The following is a 26,954-nucleotide window of genomic DNA, read 5'->3' as shown; positions in this document are numbered from 1 at the left end:
TTTCCTAAAATGCAGGAAAAAAATTTTAAAATTAATATGAAATAAAAATATTAAGTCCAAACTACTTAACCTGACATTCAAGACCTTCAACCATCTACTGTTTACTTACTTTTCCAAGTTTCATCTTCTACGTATCTTCATGAGCACTCTGTTTTGGCAGAGTCTAACAGTATGGAATTGAACTTGTCTACTTATGAGTTCTCTGAACATGCCTTGTCTCTATACCTTTGTTCACACAGTCCCTTTGGCCTAGAACGTTCCTTTTACCATTTCTAAGACATCCTACTCAGCCTCCAAGCCCCTATTCTTCTGTGAAGCCTTTCCTGGCTCACCCAGGCAGAAATGAATTCTCCATAAACTCCTCCAGTATTTACTTCTTTTTTTTTGTTTTTGTTTTTTGTTTTTGTTTTTGTTTTTAGTGAGGCAATTGGGGTTAAGTGACTTGCCCAGGGTCACACAGCTAGTAAGTGTTAAGTGTCTGAGGCCGGTTTTGAACTCAGGTACTCCTGACTCCAGGGCCGGTGCTCTATCCCCAGTATTTACTTCTAATGGCAGGAAAATCTTTGTATCCTCAGCATCCAGCATGGTGTCTAATTGTAGTAGGAGATTAATGATGATTAAACTGCATTAGTCGTGTAACATCATTTGCAATACTTTGTAGGTTTTGTGTACCTTCCCCAACCTCCTAGATGACAAGTTTTTATAGAATACAGACAGTATGAGATAAATTTGTGAGCTTCCTGCAGTACCTACTACACAGTATATAGTCAAGTAAATATTTAGTCAATGACTGAACAACCAACATGAATACCTTACATAAATGGCTTTGTACACATGGGCCAAGAAAGGAATATAGAGCTGATAAAAAACTAATTTTATTGGCCTGTGATGGCTGCGGATATCATCAAGAAGTGTGAAAATTGTTCCAGATGTGCACAAAGAAAAATATTACCAATTCGTTCTTCATATGTGAAACACATAAATACCAGCATGCCTCTGGAGCTTGTCTATTGACTTTCCATCCATGAAAGGAGACAGTAAAAATATGAGTCATATCTTGGTTGTCACTGCCCATAGTATGTACAAGAAAAACCCAACCAGAAACTGAAAAACATCAACTGTTGCTAAAATGCTATGGGAAAGTATTTTTCAGTATATGGATTGATTCCCTGCCAGGATCCACTCCAACCAAGGTAGAGACACTGAGAGCAAGCTAATCAAGGAACTGTTGGCCTTGGCAGGTATCCCAAAGTCAAGGACTTCTGCTACTACTTCAAGGAGACCCATAACCTGGATATTTTAAATTCACACTGAGGGGCATCTAGGTGGCGCAGTGGATAGAGCACCGGCCCTGGATTCAGGAGTACCTGAGTTCAAATCCGACCTCAGACACTTAACACTTACTAGCTGTGTGACCCTGGGCAAGTCACTTAACCCCAATTGCCTCACTAAAAAAAATTAAAAAAAAAAAATTCACACTGGTATGCTGGGAACTTTGATATTGGAGCAAACGTCTCAGTGGAGTTGATATGTCTCACTACTAGTTCATGCATACAATTCCACTAGGAATAATGCTTCAGGCTTTATACCATACTTACTGATGTTTGGGCCTGTCTACTGACTTGTGTTTTGGGACCTCAGATAAAGGAGATGATACTTACATAGTACATCTCTCAGATGAAAGAGAAGTTGAGAAATGACTACCAACTAGCCATAGCTTCAGCTCAGATCTGTGACAGAAACAAAAGATGTTATGATGCTAGAGTATAGTGCTGAAACCTTCAACCAAGAGAAAATCTTGGTATTCAAGGGACTCACAAATTAGCTAACCAACAAACAGAAAGCTAAGCCACAGTTACTGAGAGACTAAGCAACCGGCCTGTTTACAAAATGACTCCTCCTGGGGACTGGCGGCAGCAGTGGGTTGTGATGTGAGAAGTGACTCAGGCCAGCCAGGGGGTTCAGATGCAGGGCACAGTACTACTAGCATGGGGTTCTTCCCCCAACCTGTATCAGATCTCTGGTTTGGGGAGTTCTACTCCACTCTTATCTTGGATCCCCCTCTCTTTAACTTGAGTTCTTCATTGCAAGAGAAAGTGGGTTGTCCACTAGTAAAGGGGACAAAGGTATGGCCTTGTGTGGTTTATGTTCAAGGTGATCCCAGTCGATATACATTTGAGAATCCAATTTGGATAAGTAGGCTGGATGCCTGCATAAAGGTTATCCTAGCTAGGACAGAATTGGGTTTAGTTGACCCTAGCTGGAAGACTCAGCCAGAGGACTTTGGAAGGAGCCTGGCTATAGGTTATCTGGCCTTTGGGGTAGTTGAAGGGGCTGGGTTTTTGGTCCCATTTTCAGAGTGCTGGCCAAGGTGACTGCAATCAAAGAGGGCATCAAAAATGAGTGCCCTGATTGTCCTGGGGCCAACTGCCTGGTACAGATAAAGCCCGGTAAGATTTATAGGCATAGGGGCAGCTAGATGGCGCAGGGGATAGAGCACCGGCCCTGGAGTCAGGAGTACCTGAGTTCAAATCCAGTCTCAGACACTTAACACTTACTAGCTGTGTGACCCTGGGCAAGTCACTTAACCCCAACTGCCTCACTTAAAAAAAAAAAAAACAACAAAAAAAACCCCACCACCAAGATTTATAGGCATACATATATGAATTGGGAATAGTGTAGGGTTATTTCTAAACCGCGGTCAAGTTCTTTCCATCACCATCCCTGGAACAACTGGCTTATTGCTTTACAGCTAAAGAAGGTCATTTCACTGATTAGAGAGACAGGTTTGGGGGCTATGTCAGTGAAAGTTTCAAGGCTTGCACTTCAGATTTGCAGTAGCACCAAACCCTTTCTTGGCCCTTGAGAAAGGGGAAAGTCTTTTTGAACCAGGACACAATCAAAAGGTAATTGAGGGGCAGCTAGGTGGCACAGTGGATAAAGCACCAGCCCTGGATTCAGGAAGACCTGAGTTCAAATCTGGCCTCAGACACTTCACACTTACTAGCTGTGTGATCCTGGGCAAGTCACTTAACACCCATGCCCCCCCCCCAAAAGGTAATTGAGTTTGATTGACATATCTAGTTTGGTATTTAGGGGTCATACAAGTCAAAAATAAGCACTGATCAATGGAAGTGGTATATATACTGTGAAACTGGAGATCTTGTTATGATATGGGATTCCTATTCATTTTATCATACACGTCTGTATTTGAGAGTCAATAAATATCTTGCTCCTTATCCATACAAGAGGAGCTTATTCCTGAAAGTAACCTGAAAACGCTTTGTTGCTACTTATTTGGATAACATACCAGGACTCGACTATGAGGTGAACAGACCAAGTTTTATAAGCTGTTAAAGATTTTTGTAGGGGCTAAAAGCATCCTTAAGGGATTTTGGGTGCTTCCATTTCTTAGCAAATAACAGATATGTTAATGATTCAACAGTTTAAATGTTATAAACATATTAATAACCAACATTTGCACCTTAAGAATCGAATTCTTTATTAGGTCATTAGTTTTGTTTAACATCATGATATACTAAAAATTTAAGGGGAATTTAAGGAGTGAACAAAGTAATAGGTGTCATAGGGGAAGAATCTGAAGGTAACAGGGAAGGTTCAGGGCTTTTTTTATGAAAGATGGTTTGAGGTATTGACAAAAAGGGTTGAAAAAGTTTTGGTTTTATTTAAGAGGGAAGGTTGTGTGAATTATCATGTTTATTTTAGTGGGAACTATAGTAATAAAAATCAATGCTTGATTTCGAAGTATCTAGGAAGAAATCTTAAGAGAACTATGGGTAAATTGAAAGCTGTATGTTCCTTCTGAGACTATGGAACCCAGATTTTGAACTAAATTAAAATGTACCCTTGGGGAAGGTAGGTGGCACAGTGGATAAAACACGGGCCCTGGATGCAGGAGGAACTGAGTTCAAATCTGGACTCAGACACTTGACACTTAACTAGATGTGTGACCCTCATTGCCCTGCCAAAAAACCCCCAAACAAACAAACAAAAAACAAAATAAATTTAAACATACCCTTATGTGTGATAAATGGGGTAAATTAAATCCTAATACCAGATTGCCACTTTTACAATCTTTGCCAGTGGATTGGCTGGAGATAGTGGAATGTTTGGAATAAACAACATTTGTGTAAATATAATACTACGGTACTAAAAATCATAACCTAAGATTCCATGTAATACTATTTGGGATACAGATCTAGATGCAATTGAATTAATTCTGGTCTCATTTAAGTAAATTTATTATTATTATGCTGTCAGAAAATTCATTAGTTATGTGGTTTTAAGCCAAGTTACCCCAGTTATGTGCTTTGTAATATGTAGAAAGTGCCTAACAATAATATGATCATTTATTGCATTAGAAATGTTGTTAGAATATAATTATTCCTTTTTTTGGGTTATGGATTTAAATTGTTAAGACTGATATAAAAAAATTAATCAGCAACAAATTATCAATGGAGTTAGAGTGCCAGTATTTTAAGATCTCAGGACCTAGTCCTGAGTGATTAAAGTGCAATGTGTTAACTTCAATTAAGAACTAGGAATTGTAAAGGAAAAGATTTTTAGAAATCAGTCTGTAACCAGCTTAATCCAGGAGTAAGGTTAGATCATGGGGTTAATCATGTCTACCTACCTTTCAAGATAAATCTGTAGGAAGACCTTATTAAATCTACTACTACATGAATATTGGATATAGTGAAGATACTGGTTATTGTGATTTGTGATTATCATATAAAATCTTAAATGTTTTTCTTATGCTGTTCAAATTGGCCTTTTTTTTTTTTTTTGGTGAGGCAATTGGGGTTAAGTGAGTTGCCCAGGGTCACACAGTTAGTTAGTGTTACTTGTCTGAGGCCGGATTTGAACTCAGGTCCTCCTGACTTAAGGGCCAATGCTCTATTCACTGCACCACCTAGCTGCCCCTCAAATTGGCAATTATTTAATTAAGTCCTGCGAAATACTTCAAAAGTTTCTGCTTGGGAAAACTGGTCATACCTTGCCAGTAACCCCTTAGAGCTGTCTGGTAAAAGAAATCAGTCATCAAGAATCTTAGGGTAAGAAATTTCAAAGGCAATAACTTAACACTTAGTCTAGTATGCTTTAAGTTAACCTAGAGATAACAGGAGTGATTTCAAAATGCTTGCAAAATTTTCTTAGTATATGCACAGCTTGAAATTCCCAGGAGGATGGGAGTAAGGAACAAGAATATTCTTTATCTGAAAAGTCTCAAAGGTAGAGGCAGGAGATCCAACCCCAATCCCCCCCCCCCGGGGCAATGAGGGTTAAGTGACTTGCCCAAGGTCACACAGCTAGTAAGTGTCAAGTGTCTGAGACCGGATTTGAACTCAGAACCTCCTGACTCCAGGGCCGGTGCTTTATCCACTGCGCCACCTAGCTGCCCCCAATCCAAGCTCTTTTAAGGAAGTATATAGGAAAAGTTTATACAGAACTGGGAATTGTCACTATGGGGGCAGCTAGGTGGCACAGTGGATAGAGCACCAGCCCTGGAGTCAGGAGTACCTGAGTTCAAATCTGGCCTCAGACACTTAACACTTACTAGCTGTGTGACCCTGGGCAAGTCACTTAACCCCAATTGCCTCACTAAAAAAACAAAAACAAACAAAAAAGAAATATATGAATTTATGTATAATAATCTTTTTCTTTTAAAATGCTAAGAACATTAGGATTTAAATGTCACAAAATGTCATTAAATTTAAATGTCACCATTAGTGATTATAAATCTGGATTTGATTTGATTTAACCCAAAATCTAGTCCTGAAGGAAATAAGGATGGGATCTGAATATGTGTTCTCCTATCAAGATTTGCATGGTAACTTAGGATCTAACAAAAATATATTTATTTAGTTGGCATTGAGAAATTTATGAGCTATATGGCCCCAAGACAGGTACCTTTATGTCTATTTACCTCAGTTTACTGTTCTGTAAGGGGATAAAAATAATGGAACACACCTCCCAGTGTTGTTGTGATTATAAAGTACCTAACAAAATGTCTGGCATAAAGGCAAACACTATAAATGTTAACTGTTATTATTAGTTCCTTAATTAGGTATAATTGGTTCAAACTTGATAACTTTATAAAGGGGGTCGTAGATGTGATAAGTATATAATGCCAATGGGGATGAGATGCCTGATTTTCTGTGTAAGGTAATTTGGAAATGCATTCAACTGTATTGGAATCAGCTGATCTGTAACGGGTTTGTTTTAATACATAACATTTTTTATGGGTAGTTGGGGGGCACCCCACAGCCCACCAAGCTCAGCTCCTTCTTTGGGGTTCCTGTTGATTCCCCTTATTTAGTTAACTTGACAGGTTCCTGGAAACAATCTGTACGGGCAAGGTTATAAGCCCTGGGAAATAAGTGAGTTCCGGTTATGGAATTCCTAAACAATGACATTGACTTGCTGAGGATTTGCAAGTTTACATATAATACAGATATGATTCCTAATGATTGGTTTTTATACCACGACAAATTTAAACCTGAGAAGAAAAGAAAAACAAACGAAAATGTTAAGTGAAATCTCATATATGTTTGAGTCCTGGTAAACTTATTGCTCACTGCAACTCCATGAGATGAAAAAAATAACTATATCACTAAGCTGGTAATTGGTGAAACTTGCCATTTGAGGTAAAAACTCTTGGGACTGTTAACTGATTTTGTTTTAAGGTTTGGATTTAGGTATAATTGTCTGATGGATCATTAAGTAAGTACTCCACAATGAGAGAAAAACCACAAGCTACTCAGAGGGAATATGATCCTGAACTGTTACAGGTGAAGGTCTCTATCTGGGAGAAAACTGAAAGGACAACCTTGGTTTAGCCTAAGGTAGGATCCTTCTGACTCAGTTTCCCCACTGTATTCCTATTCAAGGATGTTTCCCATCTGGTTATCCCTGAGTCTGGCTATGAAGTGGAATTGTTACTGCATGGTGGTTGTCAACTGTGACTCTTACTGAAGTCAAACAGAGCTAAGGATGCTTTATCCTGCCATATATGTATTGAGTCAAGGAACAGTTTGATGCTGTTAGAATTGTATCCCTGCTTTTTCCTTTTATGGCAAATTTCTATAATTTGAGCAAGTGGCCAAAATAAGTGGCCAAGATGTCAACAGGACATAGGCACAATGTGAGTGTGTGAGATCTTGCTGTTTTCAAGTCATTCCATATCCCCAACAACTAGGTAAATAAGTACTCAGTCTTGTCATCTGCCTGCTAATGTTTACCTAGTCATGTGTAAGATTAAGTCCCCCAAACATCTAACCTATTCTGAATATGAATAATATGGAAATAATTAGGCAAAGATAAAAGTCTGTGAAACAAAGATGCAAACATGGTGTTATATCATTATCCCATGGTCTTAGTCCAGGATATATATCCGAGCTACTCTAATAAAACGCAGGTATGTAAGATCTGAGCTATTCAGGCTAGAATTATAGTCCTTCAGAAGAAGCTGTGGTAGAAATGACAAACAGGATGATCCCAGAAAAACCTGGAAAGACTTATGAACTGATGTGTAGTGAAGTGAGCAGAGCTGGGAGGACATTGTGCATAGTGACAGCAGTATTGTTCAATGAGCAATTGTGAATGACTTAACTACTCTCAGCAATGCAATGATCCAAGACAATCTCAAGGGACTAATGATGAAGCTTACTATGCACCCCCATAGAAAGAACTGGTAAAAAGAGCACTTGTGGATTGTAACAACAACAACAACAACAACAACAATTATAGTCCTTTCCTTAAACAACTAGTAAGTGAATATCTGGCCTAGTCATCTGCTTGTGACTAGATATATATGTCTATGAAATAAGGTCTTTAAATATTTCAAAATGATGGAAGAATAAATGCATATTGACACAACTATTTGTGGGACCTAGCTGATGTTTTATTAATCACCGAAACTAAAATAGAAACACTATTATGATGAATAATCCCCCCCCACCCAAACTGACAAGCATGTTTTCTCTACTTCTACTCCCCCTCTGGGAGAGGGAGTAAAAAACCCCATGTAACATATATACATAACCAAACTAAACAAAATTCCACATAGACCATACGTCCAAAAATATATCTCTGCTTCACCTCGAGTGCATCACCTCCCTGTCAGGAGGTGGGTATATGCTATATCATCAGTCCTCTAGAATCGTGATTGATTATTTTATTGATCAGAGTGGCTTTTGAAAAGTTTTTTATCTTTACAATACTGTTATTGCATAAATTTTCTCCTGGTTCTGCTCACTTTACTCTGTACCAGTTCATGCAAGTATTCCCAGTTCTTTCTGAAACTATCCCTTCCGTCATTATTTTAAAAAATAGTGGTATTCCAGTAATGGAATTCATATGTCATAATTTGTTCAACAATTCTTCAATTTCTGGGCTTCATCTTAGCTACTATTTCTTTGCCGTTACAAAAACAGATGCTATAAATATATATGTATATAAGAATCCTTTTCCACTGTCTGATCCCTTTGAGGTAAAGGTCTAGTAGTAATATTCCCAGGGCAGAGGGCGTACACAGTTTAGTTACTTTTGGTACATAATTTCAAACTACCTTCAAGAATGGTTGAATCTGAACCAATTCAAAACTTCACCAATGGTGGATTATTGTGCCTGTTTTCCTCCAGCCCTTCTAACATCTGTCATTTTCCATTTGTATCTTCTTTTAAATCTGATGGGTAGGAATGGAACCTTGGAATTGTTTTAACTTGCATTTCTCTAATTATTAGTGATTTGGTGCATTTTTCCATAGGATTGTTGATATATTGATTTCTTCCTTTGAAGAACTGCTTGTTCAATATTTGTAACAGCTCTTCTTGTGGTGGCTAAGAATTGGAAATCAAAGGAATGCCCATCAACTGGGGAATGGCCAAACAAACTGTGGTATATAATGGGGATAGAATATTATTGTGCTATAAGAAATGATAAGCAGGACGATTTCATAAAGGCCTGGAAAGACTTGTATGAACTAATGTATAGTGAAGTAAGCAGAACTGAGAGAACATTGTGCACAGAGACAGCAATACTGTTTGATGAAGAGCTGTGAATGACTTAATTACTCAGTAATATAAATGATCCAAGACAATCCTAAAGGACTAATGATGAAGCATACTATCTACCTTAAGAGAAAGAACTGATATTGGTTGAACACAGACTGAAGCATGCTCTTTCACTTTCATTTTTTAAAATTCAGGTTCTCTTGTACAAATGATTAATATGGTAATATTTTACATAATTGCACATGCACATTACTGCCTCAGCGGGGAGAGAGGGGAGGGAGGAAAGGAGGGATAAAATTTGGAACTCAAAACTATAAATAAAAATGTTTATTATTAAAAAAAATTTATGAAAACTGCTTGTTCAGATCCTTTGACCATTTATCAATTTAGGAATGACTGCCATCAAAATTCACAGTGATGTGGTACTTACAAATAGATTGTAGTGACTATAGTACTTACAAATAGAATATACTCTCATCTTTCTGAAGTCATCTGTGTCCCAGTGTAAAGGCCATTAGTAGTAGACAATAACCCCATAAAGACCTTTTTAGTCTAAGTTTTCTGTGTGTGCGTGTGCGCATGCACGCACACACACATGCACTTGCTTACTTGTATATTTTTAAGGTATGAATGTTAGGTGTTCAAGCTGCTATTCAGATTTGATTTTCAAAGAGTCAGAGATACTGTCTTTGAACAAATCCCTCTGGCTCATGAAAGCACTTATCAATTTTGTTTGGTCTCAAGACCTTATGCTAGAAGCATTTTAATTTTCAAAAGCTTCTTGCTCCCAAGAATCTAATCCAGATCAAATTTATAAGGATACAAGTCATTCCCCAATTGAGAAATGGCCAAAGGATATGAACAGGGAGTTTTCAGATGAAGAAATTAAAGCTACAGTTATATGAAAAAAGTTCTCAATAACTACTGATTAGAGAAATGCAAATTAAAACAACTCAGGTACAATCTCACACCTATCAGATTGGCTAATATGACAAAAAAAGGAAAATGGTAAATGTTGGAGAAGATGTGGGAAAATTGGAACACTACTGCATTGCTGGTAGAGTTGTGAACTGATCCAACCATTCTGGAGAACAATTTGGAACTATGCTCAAAGGGCAATAAAACTGTGCATATCCTTTGACCCAGCAATATCACTACTATGTCTGTATCCCAAAGAGATCATTAAAAAGGGAAAAGGACCTACGTGTACAGAAATATTTATAGCAGCTCTTTTTGTGGTAGCAAAGAATTGGAAAGAGAGGGAATGACTATCACTTGGGGAATGGCTGAACAAGTTGTGGTACATGAATGTAATGGAATACTATTGTGCTGTAAGAAACAATGAGCAGGCAGATTTCAGAAAAACCTGGGAAGACTTTGTAAGGGCCTAAAATTCTAGCTATGATGTCTAATATCTAATGAGTGGTCACCTTAAATTAGAAGCTTTAGCAAGAGTTTAGACTTTTAAGTATTTATTAAAGTGCATCAGAAATTGGTGAGGAAAGAGAGAGATAAAAGGCAAACTTCCTCTAACTATCTAATAGATCTCAGAATCCAACCTGCCAAGCCACAGTCAGGAACCCAAAAGACCTCTCCGCAGGGGCTTCTCCCAGAATCCCTGTTGTGAAACCGGAAACAAGGCCATACACACACACACACACACACACACACACACACACACACACACACACACACACACACAATTGGTTGGTAGCTCTGATTGACAGGTCCCATGGGTGGTTCTATAGATCTAACTTCCAATGCTAAAGCCACATGGTTTCCAAGTCACATGCTTTCTCCTCATGGTGGAGCTTCCCTGCAATATCTCTCCCAGCAGGGGATGTCATTCCAATTCTCACAACTTACATGAACTGATGCTCAATGAAGTGAGCAGAGCTAGGAGAACACTCTACACAGCAACATTGTGTGATTGATCAGCTGTGATAGACTTAGCTTTTTTCAGCAATACAATGAACCAGGACAATTTCAAAAGCTCATGATGGAAAATGCTCTCCACATCCAGAAAAAGAATTGTGGAATCTGCATACTATTTATTTTTTTTCCCCTTTCTTGAGGTTTTTTCCTTTTGTTCTGATTCTTCTTTCACGACTAACGTGGAAATATGTTTAACATGATTGTACATATATAACATATATCAGATTGGTTACAGTCTGGGGAAGGAGAAAGGGGAGGGAGGGAAAAAAATTGGAACTCATAAAAATGAATGTTGAAAACTATCTTTACATGTAACTATAAAAAAAATAAAGTACTATTAAAGGAGGGGGGAGAGAGAGAGAGAGAGAGAAGAAATCTAATCCTAAATAACAGATTTTACCCCTCTGATTTCTTTGACTATGTATCTTTCCTTTGCTTGCTTTCCACTTCTCCCATCAGTGTTCCGGTGTTAAAACAACTTCCTGCTCGTTATTAGAGACATGGTACACTTCAGAACAAATTTAAACTTTGCCCTCAAAATCAGGACCTTCAGGGACTTCCATCTGACTTTATTTCTTTATTCTCTTTGGCTTAAGATTAATATAACTTTTAGTTTCTTGGGCTCTGACAAATTACAATCTCTACTTCATCACTTTTCTTTCTCATCCTTTCAGACTCAAACTTTCTTGAAAGTCTTCTATCTTTGGGTGTAAAAGGAAGCTAATAATATACTTGCCTCTTTATATTACATAACCAGTTATTTTACTTACTTACTTACACACACACACACTCTCTCTCTCTCTCTCTCTCTGTCTCTGTTCCTTATCTTCTCACTGGCTTGAGACCTATATAAAATAAAGGTAAAGGAATATAGGCATTATGGGCATCATGGGGTAGGGGCGGGATCAGTAACAAGGGTTTTGTTACTCCCCTTCTGGGGGACTGGAAGTAGAAAAAACAAATGCCTTTCAGTTGAAAAATAAAGTAAAATTATTCATAAGAATGGCAAAGTATTTAGAATCAGAGCACTTCTCATCCTGCCTCTCTCAGTACCTGTCAAAAATTGCCCACTGAGCATGTTTTTGGCCTTTTTTCAATGTATTGATCAATTGTGCTCATTTTTCCTCTCCTTTTTCTCCTTTTTGTCTTTAAAAAAATTCTATCTGTTTTATGAGAAAAGCTCTCAGGGAGGAGTGGGAGGGATACAGGGGAAAGCTGTGATGATATTAAAAAAAAAACCCCAAAACCTATGCAACCTTGGGGAATTCACTAAACTTCTTTGGTCCTCAAGTTTCCAGATCTGTAAAATGAGGTTGGACTAGATGACCTCTGACGTCCCTTCCAGCTCTAAACATATGATCCCATGACCTATGACCTATCTGGAAACCTTTCTTTAGATCTTTCATAAGTGGCTATTTCTGCTTTCTCTTGCCTTGCTCTAATGCAGATGGAGACGTCTAGTGACTTTTTGTAAGAACCATTCAAAGACAAAGACTCATTAAATTACCCTTCTGAAAAAGAAAATGGGGTCATGGATAGAGAAACACTAGCCCTTGAGTCAAGGAGATTTGACACATACTATATTGGCTTTGTGACCCTGAGTAAAGCCAAATGACTTCTCAGGAGCCCCAGGCAACACATATCTTAAGACTGTAAATCACAGATCTACAATGGTAGATGGAATTTCCTTCCCATAACTTTCCTACATCAACAAAATCACAGATCTACCCCCCCCACGCCCACTCCCTCCACAATGATTACTGTAATCCAGCTTTGTTTTTAACTTCTCCATGTAACTCTTACTTTCCAACTTTTTCAAGGCTCCCTACTGAAACCTCATCAGGTTTTCCTTCTCTTGGTAATGGGTCTAACCAATACAATAAGCTACTCATTTTCTATATTCATATTCCTTCAAAAAACCCAAAAACACACACAACCCATAGTGCTAGAATACTGACTCACTGTACAGCTACAATACTCTGTGACACCGACAACATCTTTAATTGGACTGGCATAGGATTAATCCTTCCATAATGCACAGTCTTACCTCCCCCCCCCACCCCTAAATGTACTACCTTGCACTTGACCTTAATGAACTTGATTCTTGCTTTCAACCATTGTGCTAATTTGCCACAGTGCTTAATGCTGACTATACCACTCACACATATGACACTTAAGCTCAGCCAGAGAACATACAAGTATAATTCAGCTTTCAGAGACAGTAGAAATCAGTTCCTTAGATCTGATGAATCTGAGATGAAGAATACTACAGTAAGGCTTTTACAGGTCCTAAGGGGCAGGCTGATTCTTAACAGTAGCACTGACCAGAGATTACTGATGCATATTCTTCAAGTTCTAACTATGGGCCTATGAAATGAATACAAATAACTTCAGTGATTAAAAGTCAGGCAAAGGGGTCACAGCTAGGTGGCGCAGTGGATAGAGCACTGGCCCTGGAGTCAGGAGTACCTGAGTTCAAATCCGGCCCCAGACACTTAACACTTACTAGCTGTGTGACCCTGCGCAAGTCACTTAACCACAATTGTCTCACTAAAAAAATAAAAAAAAATTTTTTTTAAGTCTATTAAAAAAAAATGGGGCAGCTAGGTAGCACAGTGGATAGAGCACCGGCACTGGAGTCAGGAGGACCTGAGTTCAAATCTGGCCTCAGACACTTAACACTTACTAGCTGTGTGATCCTGGGAAAGTCACTTAACCCCAATTGCCTCACCAAAAAAAAAAAAAAAAAAAAAAGTCAGGCAAAGGTCCTCTTTATTCTCTCAAACCCATCTCACTCCCTGGGAAGGCCACATTCTTAAGAGCAAAAAGCTAGTCATTTCTCTGGAGATTCTTGAAACCTCGACTTCTCAGCTACTATGCACCATTTAAAAAATTACTGTATTCAAACAAGAAATGAAAAAAAAAAAATCACCAAACCCTAACTCAATACCAGGTTAGTTCAGGCTGTGAAATAACCATGCTTAATGTGGTAAGCTGCCCTATAGCATACTATTGCTCTTTCCTCTTTTCACATTCCTTCTTTCTTACACAGACACCCAAAGGGATACAAGTTGCTTCATGCATGTATTATTACCATAGCGACAGTTTCTATTTCAGATTCCCATCTTTCTACTGCCTGGAAATTCTGCAGTGTTTTGTGCTGAGACTGCAAAAAAGGGGTAACACTATCTCCTCCACTCAGAACACATACAGATTCTGGGAGACCACCAAAAGAATCATTTAAAACATATATACATATAGATAATTCTGCTGGTACAGAGAAATACAATTTACTTGTGAGGGAAACACATTTATTTTGGGTGTGTGAAAAACATAATTAGGGGCTTTATAATTAAAAAAAAAACTAAAGGAATGAATTTAACACTTTTTAATGTATCCTGTCAATGGGAAAACAGACACATACCAATACTCAGGGACAATATTAAATTACTTTAATAATATACAACACAGTGGGGGAAAATGCAAGCCAAACAAAGGATATGTGGTTTTGAGAAAGACTGGCATTGTCAAAACACCCTGGCCACAGCTAGAAGGCTCCATTAATGACCCACCCAGCTGTTTCACAGAAATATAGCCTATGTGCAGGGTCAATCAGGGATGGACCTGACAAGAGGCTAAGCAATGACTGCAAAACTCTGACTGCTGTGGGTGGGAGTTTCTATTTTAATAGTGTTCACATAAGGCTCTTCTAAAGCCCACAAAGAGGTTCTTCCTCTAAGTACTCTATGTGGGTTCTAAAAGCAGACAGAAAAGATAGTATGGGAAAGTATGATCCCTGCTAATAAGGCATCGGCTTTTAGAATTCTTGTTGACAATAAAGGACAGGTAGACAAAGTGTGAAGCTGGACTTTGGAGGGAGAAAGGATGGCATTCATGGCCAGAGATAGCTGAAATGTTCTCAAACATCATTCCTATTGCTCTTCAAATAAGTCATAGATAGTAATAAAGATTTATCACACACTCTATTGGATCCCAATTTTGAATATTTCCTTCACCCTCCATGGGTGGTGATAGGATGAAGAAAAGACAAAGTAAAGCAGGAGTGGAAAATGAGGATTACTAGCATATTTCATTAGTTCACGTCTCTAGAGAACAAGTAGTAAGTAATGGGAGCTGAGGGAAGGGAAAGTAACAACAAGAAGATAGATTACTGACTTGCTACTTCTGCAGTCCTCCCCAAGGTTACCTAGAACACTTCTATGTATTTGGAGAAGTTAGGTATGATTCAAGTTAAAGCTGTTCAAGAGGGAGTCACCTTACAGTTAGATGCCCATACATTACTAGTCTCTAAAGGGCAAATGAGTTGTCATTTTTCATTAAAAAAAAATTTTTTTTGTCTTTTTCTTAAAGTAAAAGATCTATTCCTTCCTAAGGCACAGAAGTTTGCATGGTCAATGCTGACTGATCTTCAGATCTGAGAACCAAGGTTAGTGATAAGTAACCCTTTTTCCTTCCTGAAGGGCTCTCTTGGATAGATTAACAACTTTAATGTAATGATACAATTCCTCTGGTGAAAGGAAATTTAAAAATTAATTTTAGTGTGCTGCTCCCTTCTGTTCTTAAAGATTTGACTTTGTACCATACAACTGAATACTTACTTATAAGCTCTCAAAGGACAGGATCCAGACCAGACCTGTGATTTCCTTAGTATGGAGAGCTGGAGAAACTACCTCTACCAATTTAAGTTATCACCTTCTCAACAAGGTTTGGTCTTGGGGGGGAACGGGGACTGCCTTCTGGGTAGGATTGGGGAATCGTCATCCAGCCTGGAATAGTGGGAGAAAGGGCTCCATGAAGAGATATCACCTACTGAGTTCTCTGACTCCCATTTAGATCTGGACAGGACAAAGGAGTATAGCACTGTATAGGTGCTGTGAGAAACAAAGTTGAATATGCCCTTAAGGTTTTTTTTTTTTGTTTGTTTGTTTGTTTTTGCAGGCAATGGGGGTTAAGTGACTTGCCCAGGGTCACACAGCTAGTAAGTGTCATGGTTCTGAGGCTGGATTTGAACTCAGGTACTCCTGAATCCAGGGCCGGTGCTTTATCCACTGCGACACCTAGCCGCCCCCGCCCTTAAGAGTTTAATGAAGAAGGTAACATGTTCACAAAAACTACAATAAAGAATAAAATCCAACTATATCAAATGCAATATTTCATTTTCCCAAGAGATAGGCATGTTTTAATTTAATTTAAATTTTTTTTAGTGAGGCAATTAGGGTTAAGTGACTTGCCTGGGGTCACACAGCTAGTAAGTGTTAAGGGTCTGAGGCCGCATTTGAACTCAGGTACTCCTGACTCCAGGGCCGGTGCTCTATCCACTGCTCCACCTAGCTGCCCCGAGATGTGTATGTTTTAAAGGACACAAAAACAAAGGATTACCAGTATTTCTCCTCCTATTGTTCTTAAAACAGAAGATTTTTCAACCCCCCAAATTATACCCACAAAATTTAACATGGTGTATTTTTATCAGGGGGATAATAACCCAAAATCCACCAATTGGATAAAAGCCCCTGTGAAGACAAATATATTAGCTTTAGTTCTTAATATGAGAACAAAAAAAGCTGGAAACTGATAAAGAGAGGCAATAAGACTAAAAAACAAAGACACATTCCACTAAGCACAGTCCTTAAAGCTTCAAGGTAAGATTCTGTAATATAATTTCAACTCCTCTTGATGAGAATTTGAAAGAGAAACCCGGGGGAAAGAAGTGCAGAGGATCCCTTATGGCATAAGCTTAGGATGCAATGGGAAGACATCAGTACTGTAAGTGGCTTTAACCTTAATCGCTGACCTACACGATGCTCACTTAAGAGGTGGCAATCTCTTCTGTCTTATACAGACCTGCATTACACAGGTCAAATTTCATTATGTCTCCAAAAGATTGCCTTAAATCTTTCATTGTTTGCTAGAATTTTTTTAACATTGGCAATTTTCTCCTCTAAGTGCCATCATGTGATTAAAGGAGACAACAGTCTTTCCCTATACAAAGGTAAGGTGATATAATCTCTATTACTCATGGCCCTAATGTAGGGGTAAACAAAAGGATCACAATCCTCATGCATCTTTGCAAATGTAAAGATGTGTGCTTTTTATGGCAGTCAGTTGATTGGCCAGGCCTCAAATTAGTTCCAAACTTCAGTTAACACAGCTGGAGCCAAACTGGCACTGACAGCTGGTGTAGATTCATTTAAATGCTCTTCACGAGTCCATTCAGTTACTGTAGGCTGCTGGAGATGCCTTCCTTTCAACACAGATCTGCCTATTGCAGATGTTAATATCAGTTACATTTCAATTGTTGTTGGGGTAAATACATCACTGTATCTTAGAAGGGACAGAGTGGGAAGTAAGGAGTGAAGAGTAGGGGAGAGAAAATAAGCAAATATGAATATAAATGGTAACAGGATAAAGCGTGTGGTTTTATCAAAGCATTCACAACTCAAACGCAAGAGAAATGAAACAAGTAGCTGAACATCTTCAGAACTGCTCGGCTTAAGTGTCTATCCTTGAATATTTTTTTCTTATCCACTTCTTTCGTTAGGCTTTAAGTTTCTACCCCAACTCACCCCCCCCCCCAAATTCTACCAACATCATGTGAGTTTACATACTAAGCCGCAGATTCTTTAGGAAGAAAGATTCAACAAGAATAATTTCTAACCTGAGAATTTTTTTTTCAGTTGCCAGAGGTATCACCTTCAAACCTCCTAACAACCCCAGCAGTCACATCTCACCCATTAAATGCCCCCCAAAAAGCTGAATCTTAGTAAAAAAAAAAACAAAACAAAAAAACCAACCAATTCTTTATCTCAAAGCACACAAGGGATCCCAGGAGCCTGACAAAAGCATTCCATCATAGATAGGAAACAAAGACTCTGGTCCTATCTCATCAAGAATACAATGTTTCTTTCTTCTGGGATTTCAGGGGAAGGTTTCCAATCTTTCAGACTCTCTTCTGGATAATATATTAATAGGAGCTCCTCATCATACATTGACAGGTTACCAGAAATCTGGCAAAAGAGTACGTCCTTAAGAAAAAAATGATAGCTATCTCATATAGGCAAAATAAGTCTGGGATTTGTTTCTGAAACATTACGAATCCTCAAAGATTAACAGCTGGCCAAAGCATCTTGCTGAAGAGTATGTCGAGCAAAATTTATGCCCCGTAAAAGGAAGGTAAAACATATGTCATGAGAATGTTAACATCTTCGATGTAAAATTCTAAATGCATAGAACTACTTGTTTTAGTGTTATGCCCAAAAGGATTTTGTTGATTCTGCTTACATGCCAGTGTTTTGATAACATGAATACTTTAAAAATGCCCAATAACCAAACAAAACAGAAAAGATTCACCTTTAGACATAGAGTGCTACTGCCACCTAGTGGTACACTAGCTCCCCCCATGCTCTTACATAAGGAAGGATGAGTTGATTCAAATGTTTTCTTTCAACATAGTTCCTTCCAATCAGTTTATCCACTCAAACTAAACAATTACAAATGGTGGATTTTTAAAAAAAACCTGAACTTTAATATTTTCAGAGAGGAATATTTACCTTTGGATATATTATTTTAGAATATAATAACAAAATAATGAATGTGCCATAGTATTAATTTAAAAGTGTGGATGGTTACATAATTTAAACCATCCAATAATCCAGCTAATTAAGAAATTAGCTGTATGGGGCAGCTAGGTGGCACAGTGGATAAAGCACTGGCCCTGGATTCAGGAGTTCCTGAGTTCAAATCCGGCCTCAGACACTTGACACTTACTAGCTGTGTGACCCTGGGCAAGTCACCTAACCCCATTGCCCCGTTAAAAAAAAAAAATTAGCTGTAGCATGAATGAGTCAGAAAGGGACAAAAGGAATATAATGAATGACGAATACTGGAGCTTAATCTCTATAAATAAATGTCTACATTCCTATTTCAAATCCCTATGAAGTACTCTCCTTGATGTATACTTCCTAGTCCAGATAAGAATATATTTGGGGCATACAACTAATTAAAACAAACAGGATAGACAAACTTAATTTTTCTAGCTTATTGACTTTAAAGTTTTTCTGGCTACAGTTCTCCCTACTAGACTTAAAAACCAAGCTATAACCCACACAAGTCATATGTAGCAAGTCTTAGCAAAACTGCACATGATTTTCTTAAGGATTGTTAGGATATCTTTAATTTACATATCAGGCTAGAGATTAAGGCAGAGAAAAGGATCATTAGAGAGGAATAGATTGTTCACTTCTAATCCAATAAATTAATCTTACTCAAATTTTAAAAAAATTCTATAGCAAGCAATAAACATTTCATGACAATCATCACCAGCTTCTGCTTCTTCTTTTTTTGGTAAGGCAATGAGGGTTAAGTGACTTGCCCAGGGTCACATAGCTAGTAAGTGTCAAATGTTTGAGACTGGATTTGAACTCAGGTTTTCTTGAATCCAGGGCTGATGCTTTATTCACTGGGCCACCTAGCTGCTGCCCCCTCATTACCAGCTTCTTTTTTTTTTTTTACATATAAGGTATTTTATTTTTTCCGTTACATGTAAAGATAGTTCTCAACTTTTGTTTATACAAGCTTTACAATTTCAGATTTTTCTCCCTCCCTCCCCTCCCTCCCCCCCTCCCCTAGACAGCAGGTAATCTGATATAGGTTATATCTATATATCTATATACATATACATATATATATATATACACATAATAACATTAATTCTATTACTGCATTAATTCTGTTACAAGAGAAAAAATCAGAGCAGTGATGCAAAACCTCAAAATAGAAAAAACAAAACAAAACACAACAGCACTCAAAACAAAAGAAATAGTATGGTTCAATCAGCATCTATACTCCACAGTTCTTTTTTTTTTTTCTTCTTGGATTTGGAGATCCTCTTCTATCATGAGTTCCCTGGAACTCTTCTGTACCATTGCATTTCATTACCAGCTTCTTGATGCAAAGACTGAATAAATTTTCCCAAGACTTTAAGAAAACTAGAGCTATCATCTGGGCTTTGAAATAGGGAGGAGATAAATGCTATCACTACAGCAGAACGCCTTTCTTGAAACAGATAAACAAAAGTAACTAAAACCTGCACATGACATTATAGTGTCAGCATTTACAACAAAAGTAAAATCTTACTGCTTTATGGATAAAATGCCCTGTATGTCCTGACCCTCAGCTGACTTTTACAAAATATAATTCCTTATTTAGTGTACTGAAAAGGACCACAATTCCTTTGGTGTCTGTCCATCAGACAATCAATCACAAGGGTCAGGATGGCAGACAATCATCTTGGCTTTAAAATGTTAATATGGTTATCATTTCTAGGAAAAGATCAGTCCCCTTACCTTTCTGCAACGAGGATTGGGACAACTGAACCACTTCACTTCATTGTCCAAAAGAGCTGGGAAGTTACAGAAGGGACACCTGAAGTTCAAAAGATCATAATGGATATGTGCTCTGAATTTATATTTATATAATAACATAGACTGGGTTTGATTTAGCTTCATGAATGCTCATACATAATGTTGCGGTGCTAAACAGAATGATTAGAGAGAAGTACATAGTTCACATGCTCTATCACTTGTTACCCTTAGTTTCTTAGGCCAGTACAGTGTGATCTGATAAGCAATTAAGCTTCATTGAACTGTGCCAACTATTGGAGATATAAAGACAAAATGAAAAAGTCCCGGACCTCCAGAGTTTACAAATTACTGGGGAAATTTAACAGGCTATTATAGGAATAAAACTATATAGATATATAAAGCAATTAGACTATATATACATATATATGCATATGCATACACAAATGTATATATGCGGAGGGAAGGAAGAAAAGGGTTGTGTGTGGGTGTGGATAAGTATAGAAAAGATTATTGAAGGGGTACAAAGCAAGCACTAACAACTAAGGGAATCAAAGAAAGCTTCCTAAAGAAGGGGTGGGGTGGGGAATGAACCTTAGATAAAAAGGCAGAGGGGCGGAAGTCATGTACTCTGAGCCCAGGAGCCCATTCTGAGCCAATGCTAGAGGCTCAGGCATGCAGGGTAGCCCCAGATGCCTCTGTTCCCCAGTGATGAGACAGTGAAATGTTGGGGAAGCAAAATAAAAAGCAACATTAGTCAGGCATCATGGTGGTGAGGCAGTGGTCATCTTGGCTTCCAGATGAAAGCCAATGGATGCCGTATGTACATACCTGACCAGTTCATCTGCACAGGCAGCGGCTACTTCTTCTTCAGCCTTTCGCTCATAGTACTTTCGCAGGATGGTTTCTGGCAGCACCTTCTCTAATTCACTGGTTGGGAATGAACACGTGCAGCTGGCTTCCATACAGCTGAGCTCTGACTACAATGATGATGTAACAAAAAATTAAGGACGGGGTTCAGAATACTAAGCATCAATCACCCAGTTGAGTCTTCAATCAGGAGAACCATCTTGGAACAATAGCTGACATTTGTACATCATTTTGCAGTTTACCAAATATGTCATACACATTTATTTGAAACTCATCACCCAGTGGGGCAACATTATCCTCACTGTACAGCTGCTCCATGAGGCTCTGAGCGGCTGAGAGGCTTGACCGAAGTCCCATGCACAGGAAGTGGCATAGCTGAGATATAAACCCAGGTTTTCTAATTCCAAATCCAATGAATGCTCTTCCCACTCTCCTACAGCTGCCAACACAAATAACATCCCTAGAGGCAACTAGCAAATATCTGATAGTAGACAAGATGAAGAGAACTGTTCAATAAGTACCAAGAATCAACCCAAGTCCCCAGGAGGTCATTGACCAAGTTCAGAGAGAAGCAGTACTATTACATCAGCCTGATCGACCCTGAACAGATGGAGGAAATCAAGAGTAGGCAAAAACTCAGGAAGGCCTTTCAATAAGACAAAAGGAATATTTTCATGCCAAAAAGAGTCTTAATCTCTGAAGTAACATTTACAATGAATAAAACAGATAAGAATATGTAGGCTAGTATTAACCAATGACTGACTACGTAGTTAATTTTTAAAAGGAGAGAATGAATGAAATTTATAGATATTTCTGAAACACATTCATTTGGTGTTTCAGCCTCCTCCTTCCCCAAAATCTTACAAAATTTTATTGGTCTACATTTCATCTCAATTATCCTTCCTGACCCCAGCAAAGGTATTTAAAAAAAAAAAAAACAGTAAAACAACCAGATAGAAAGCAGCAGTGGACGGGAAAAACAAAAGGTCGAGCTAACCCATAACACTGATAATGAGCTCTTGAATAAATAAGGTTGGACTCAAACATAATTGAAATTAAGTAACTTATTTTGCTCTGGTTCTTAAAACAGTCCTTTATAATAGGACTTTTTAAAAAAACTGCAACAAAAAAAACCCAATACCCTTTCCCATATTATGCTTAAACACACTGAGTTGTACCAAAAAAAAGGGACACTGCACCAAACAGTCATGCATCTTAATTCAACCAAAAACATTTGGAAAACACCTATAGAATCGGCCGTTTCATGTACACAAGTAAAAAATGTAAACAGTTTACAAAGTTCTCTTGGGAGCCTGCTCCAGATGACAAGTAGGTATTCTATCTTGCATGAAAAAGGAACAGGTGTGGGGCAGCTAGGTGGTGCAGTGGATAGGGCACTGGCCATGGATTCAGGAGTACCTGAGTTCAAATCCGGCCTCAGACACTTAACACTTAATAGCTGTGTGACCCTGGGCAAGTCACTTAACCCCAATTGCCTCACTAAAAAAAAAAAGAAAAAAGAAAAAAAAAAAGGAACAGGTGGAGTCCTGCTAGGCAGAGAGTTTTAGAGGACCAGCCCTATGCAGAAGAATCCTGGTGCTTGAAAATAAGTTTCTGCTTTCTCTAAGAACCAAGAACCCAATAGATAGGGTCAGAGGCAAGTGTAGGCATTGAATCATTGTGTCCTGACTTGGTAGTCACTTGTACTCACTTAAATTATCCTTTGGTTCTGAGTGTACTTTGAGCAATTCTTACCTTTCCTGAGCCGAAGACTGCCTCTTGGGCATATTTGATTAGGCACTCCTTGCAGAATAAGTGACCATCAACACACTGAGTCAGCTCCTCAAATGCAAATTCTCCATAGCAGCAACGGCACTCTATCATCTGCCCATCCTACAATCCATAAGCAGAAATTAAATAACCTATTTTCTGACCTGAAGCAAGGGGAGCCATATTTCACACCAATGTCCAATGTTAATGTCTTACTGAATGTCAACTAAGAAGTCAGAAAACAAAAGCTATTAAGTCTCAAATTCACTGAGATGTTCATGCCATTCTCTGTTTATCTGGCTCCTACAGCTACTTGAACTGACATTTTATTTTTTTCAATAGTTCTTTATAGGCAAAATCAATTCAAGCAACATTTATTCAATACTTATTATGCACAAGGGGACCTTCAGAGTACTGGGGATAGAACAAAACAAAGTGGTTCCTGACTTCGAAAGGCTTACATTTTGCTATGGGGAATGGAAATAGAAGGTACACAGCCAGTAAAGTATCAAAGATTAGATTGAGTCAAGTCTTCCTGACTTCAGGTCCAGCCACTACACCATGAAGTTTGGATTTCACAACCAAAGTGGCTCAACAAATAGCCTCCCAAAGCTCCTTTCCCAAATTACATTTGGCTTATAATAGCGCAGCAGTTAGGAAGCTTATTGCAAGTTTCTAGGAGAGTTAATTTGTGACTGGAAAAGGTGAAGGATGAAGCAGTCTAGCCCAGTCCTCTCTCACAACTACTCCAACAAGGGTTGAGGAAGAGTACCAGGCTGTGTAGTAATCAGAAAATCCAAGGAGACACCACGGTGGGTCATTTTTCCAAACCAAGTTAGTGGGTTTGGCTCACAGACAAGAAACCAGGGCAGGGACTGAGACTAGGGCCAACAGCTCTGTCACTCTGCCTACAACCCTGAATCATGGTTTCAGCATATAGAACTGGAATGGAACCTTCAAGTAACAAGGGCAAAGACGGCAAACTTCAGACCAAGGGTAAGTCAACAAGTTTGTTGCTAGGATCCTACAGAGTCTCAGCTAAAGGGAAGCAGGGCTCGGAGGGGTAGCGGCCGAGGTACACTCAGTAGGGCCATCCATTGTCTATTGGAGCTAGAACCAAGGGCAAACACCTGTAGCTGTGTTACCCAGGCCCAACCTGGTTGGGAAACCTGGAACAAGAGGGCAGTGTCATACCCTCCATGAGATCAAACCAGTTAGGGCCTACTGAAAGTTTGCAGCTCTATTACTTCTTAGACCTTTGAAGTTTGAAGAATATAGTAATCAATATTCAGAGAGGGCAGCTGTAGGAGGGCAGATAATATAGGTCAAGCCCACACAAGGCCCTGACATTTACCCCTAAACTGTGCAGCCCATAAATATATAAAGCCCATAAATACATAAAGTCCCAATTTAGGACACAAAAGTGAAAGAATACATAAACAAATGAAGATACTGGAAATAAAGATCTATTATAAAGCCCAAAAGAAAAGACCAACTCTAAAAATTTACAAGCAAAGACTCAGAAAAACACAGCCTGGACACAAAGGCAACTAGAATTCCCAGAGGAAATGAAGCATGAGTTTAAAATGAAAAAGTTAATTTTTATTATTCAAAAGAGACTGCTTTCAGATCAAGATTAAAGTGTAAGCAAAGTAACACAGGTGTCAAAAAGACTCTCATTTTCTTATGAAAGGCCTGATATGATGGCTAATACTCTCCTACTACAATTTAATACTGAAATGGAGAGGCCGAAATTCATCAGAGGTAGTAAAAACTAATTTATATCCAAGTACATTTTACTCCCCCCCCCCCAATGAAATAAACACTTCAATACTGAGCCCCATAGCAGTTAATCCAATTAATTGGTTTCTTAAGTTCATTATCCTTCTTCCAATGTTGGAATGAGTCTGGTACAAATCAAGAAGTAGAGCAATTTATGAGTCTGACCTATAGCTTAGACCAGTACTCTCAAACTCAAATAGAAAGGGATTCCTGACAATATATATTGACTTAGAAAATGACAAATTGACATTGTCTACATTGTATTGTATTTTTATTTATCTGGTTCAGTATTTTTGAATTACATGTTAATCTGGTTGGGGGATCTGGCTAAGTCTCTCAACTTAGTAAAGTGGGGGCATATTAAAATAGAAAAATAGTAATATCGTTATAATAACTGGCCATGAAAATGCTAGGAAAACATGACAGGAGGGACACCCCCAAATAAGCAAATAAACAGATTAATCAATCAATCAATTAATTAATTGGAGAAGTGATGCTTCAGGCAATTACCTTTTGATACTGTTCTTCATTCATTTGCAGGGCAAGCAAAAAGTCAGCATGCTAGGAAGGAAAAAAGAATAGGCTATAATATACACACAATTCACAAATGGATGCAATGAGAAATAAAAAATAAAATGAAAGGGGGCAGCTAGGTGGCGCAGTGGATAGAGCACCTGCCCTGGAGTCAGGAATACCTGAGTTCAAATCCAACCTCAGACACTTAACACTTACTAGCTGTGTGACCCTGGGCAAGTCACTTAACCCCAATTGCCTCACTAAAAAAACCAAACCAAAACATTAAACAGAGCTCTTTTTTTCAAAAGAAAGTTATTCCTGTTGTTAGTTAGAAAAAATTATTTTTCTCTATGATATTTATGTTGGCTTCTCAAGATAGTTCAACCAGAGATCAGCCTGGCATCAAGTCCAGAGAATGGAGAAATAAATGGTGAAAAATTGTAAATACAAAGAGCCTTGACTTTGAAGTCAGGGGACTTGCATTCAAATTCAGCCTTTGATACTTAACTATATGACCTTGGGCGAGTCATTTCACCTCCAGTGTGCCTCAAGTTCTTTATCTGCAAAATGAGGGTGTTAGACTAAATCATTTCTAGGGTTGTTTTTAGCTTTAAATACATGATCTTCCATATGGCAAAAATGTGAGTAACTGCTCAAAAGTGAATAGAATTTTTAAAGATGGCTCTATTAAATGAGCTGATTTGAATCCTGAGTCTCATAAAAAGACAATCTGTGTGATTTCTATTAAGGATCACACTCCCAAATCAAGTAAAAATAGATTAGCCTAGCAAAATTTCCTTAGTTAAAACTAAGAAAATAATTCATATTTAGAGCTTCTCATTAGAAAATTTAATGAATCTAATTCAAAAAACAATGATACGTTCTTTCTGCCTTGCTACAGAATGTGAAATGGAGATCAGAGTATAAAAGTATAACCAAACTAGTGGAATAAAAAGGGACATGATTAAATAAAGCCAGATTTAATGATTAAAGCATTCCTGACAATATAAAGAAGCTATCTTTCCCAAAAGTTGACAACAATGGGCAGAGCCCCTGGTAGATGAGGAAAATTTTTCTAAAAATACTTAATTTCCTGACCTCTCTACCCTACATCTAAGCTATACAGTCATATCCTTTATCTTTCCATCACTTACAAATGTTCCACTCCCATTTTTATGATTCCAAAGCATTTTTATCTGCTCATAATCTTTTATCATTGTCTATATCCCTATGTGCTCTGAACTTTAACCTTGGTCTTCATTTTCTTTTCTTTTTTTTTTTGTGGGACAATGGGAGTTAAGTGACTTGCCCAGGGTCACACAGCTAGTAAGTGTCAAGTGTCTGAGGCTGGATTTGAACTCAGGTACTCCTGAATCCAGGGCCGGTGCTCAATCCACTGCGCCACCTAGCTGCCCCCTTGGTCTTCATTTTCATAGGGACCTCTGATCTCTCCCTCAATATTTTCCCAGGACATCACCCTTACACTGGTTACATTCTCTTTCTCTCTCACTATTCTCTACTCTAAAATCTTTTGCCCCCTTTTCCTACTGCTAAACCTAACTACTATTTCCTATCATCTGCCTCTCTCATGGAGCAAGTCCAACCACACTGTGTTCACTACAAATTTATATTAACTATTATCAATTAGGCACTCCTGGCAGTAAGCAAA

General features: G+C 38.3%; 1 protein-coding gene across 1 annotated transcript in view; it reads right to left on the bottom strand.

The window, feature by feature from the left end:
- The window catches only part of RNF216 (ring finger protein 216), a 201,513-nt gene that overhangs the window by 77,068 nt on the left and 97,491 nt on the right, over positions 1–26,954 (bottom strand). The window contains exons 10-13 of the mRNA XM_043964404.1: positions 25,280–25,330; positions 22,973–23,110; positions 21,179–21,327; positions 20,333–20,411 (exon numbers count right to left, since the gene is read on the bottom strand). Of these exons, the coding sequence (XP_043820339.1) occupies positions 20,333–20,411; positions 21,179–21,327; positions 22,973–23,110; positions 25,280–25,330 (417 nt within the window). The remainder of the gene's footprint in view (positions 1–20,332; positions 20,412–21,178; positions 21,328–22,972; positions 23,111–25,279; positions 25,331–26,954) is intronic.

The sequence above is a fragment of the Dromiciops gliroides genome, chromosome 1, assembly GCF_019393635.1.
Source record: "Dromiciops gliroides isolate mDroGli1 chromosome 1, mDroGli1.pri, whole genome shotgun sequence".
Classification (NCBI taxonomy): Eukaryota; Metazoa; Chordata; class Mammalia; order Microbiotheria; family Microbiotheriidae; genus Dromiciops; species Dromiciops gliroides.
Note: the sequence above shows the minus strand (reverse complement) of the source record. Positions and strands in the feature narration are given on the sequence as shown.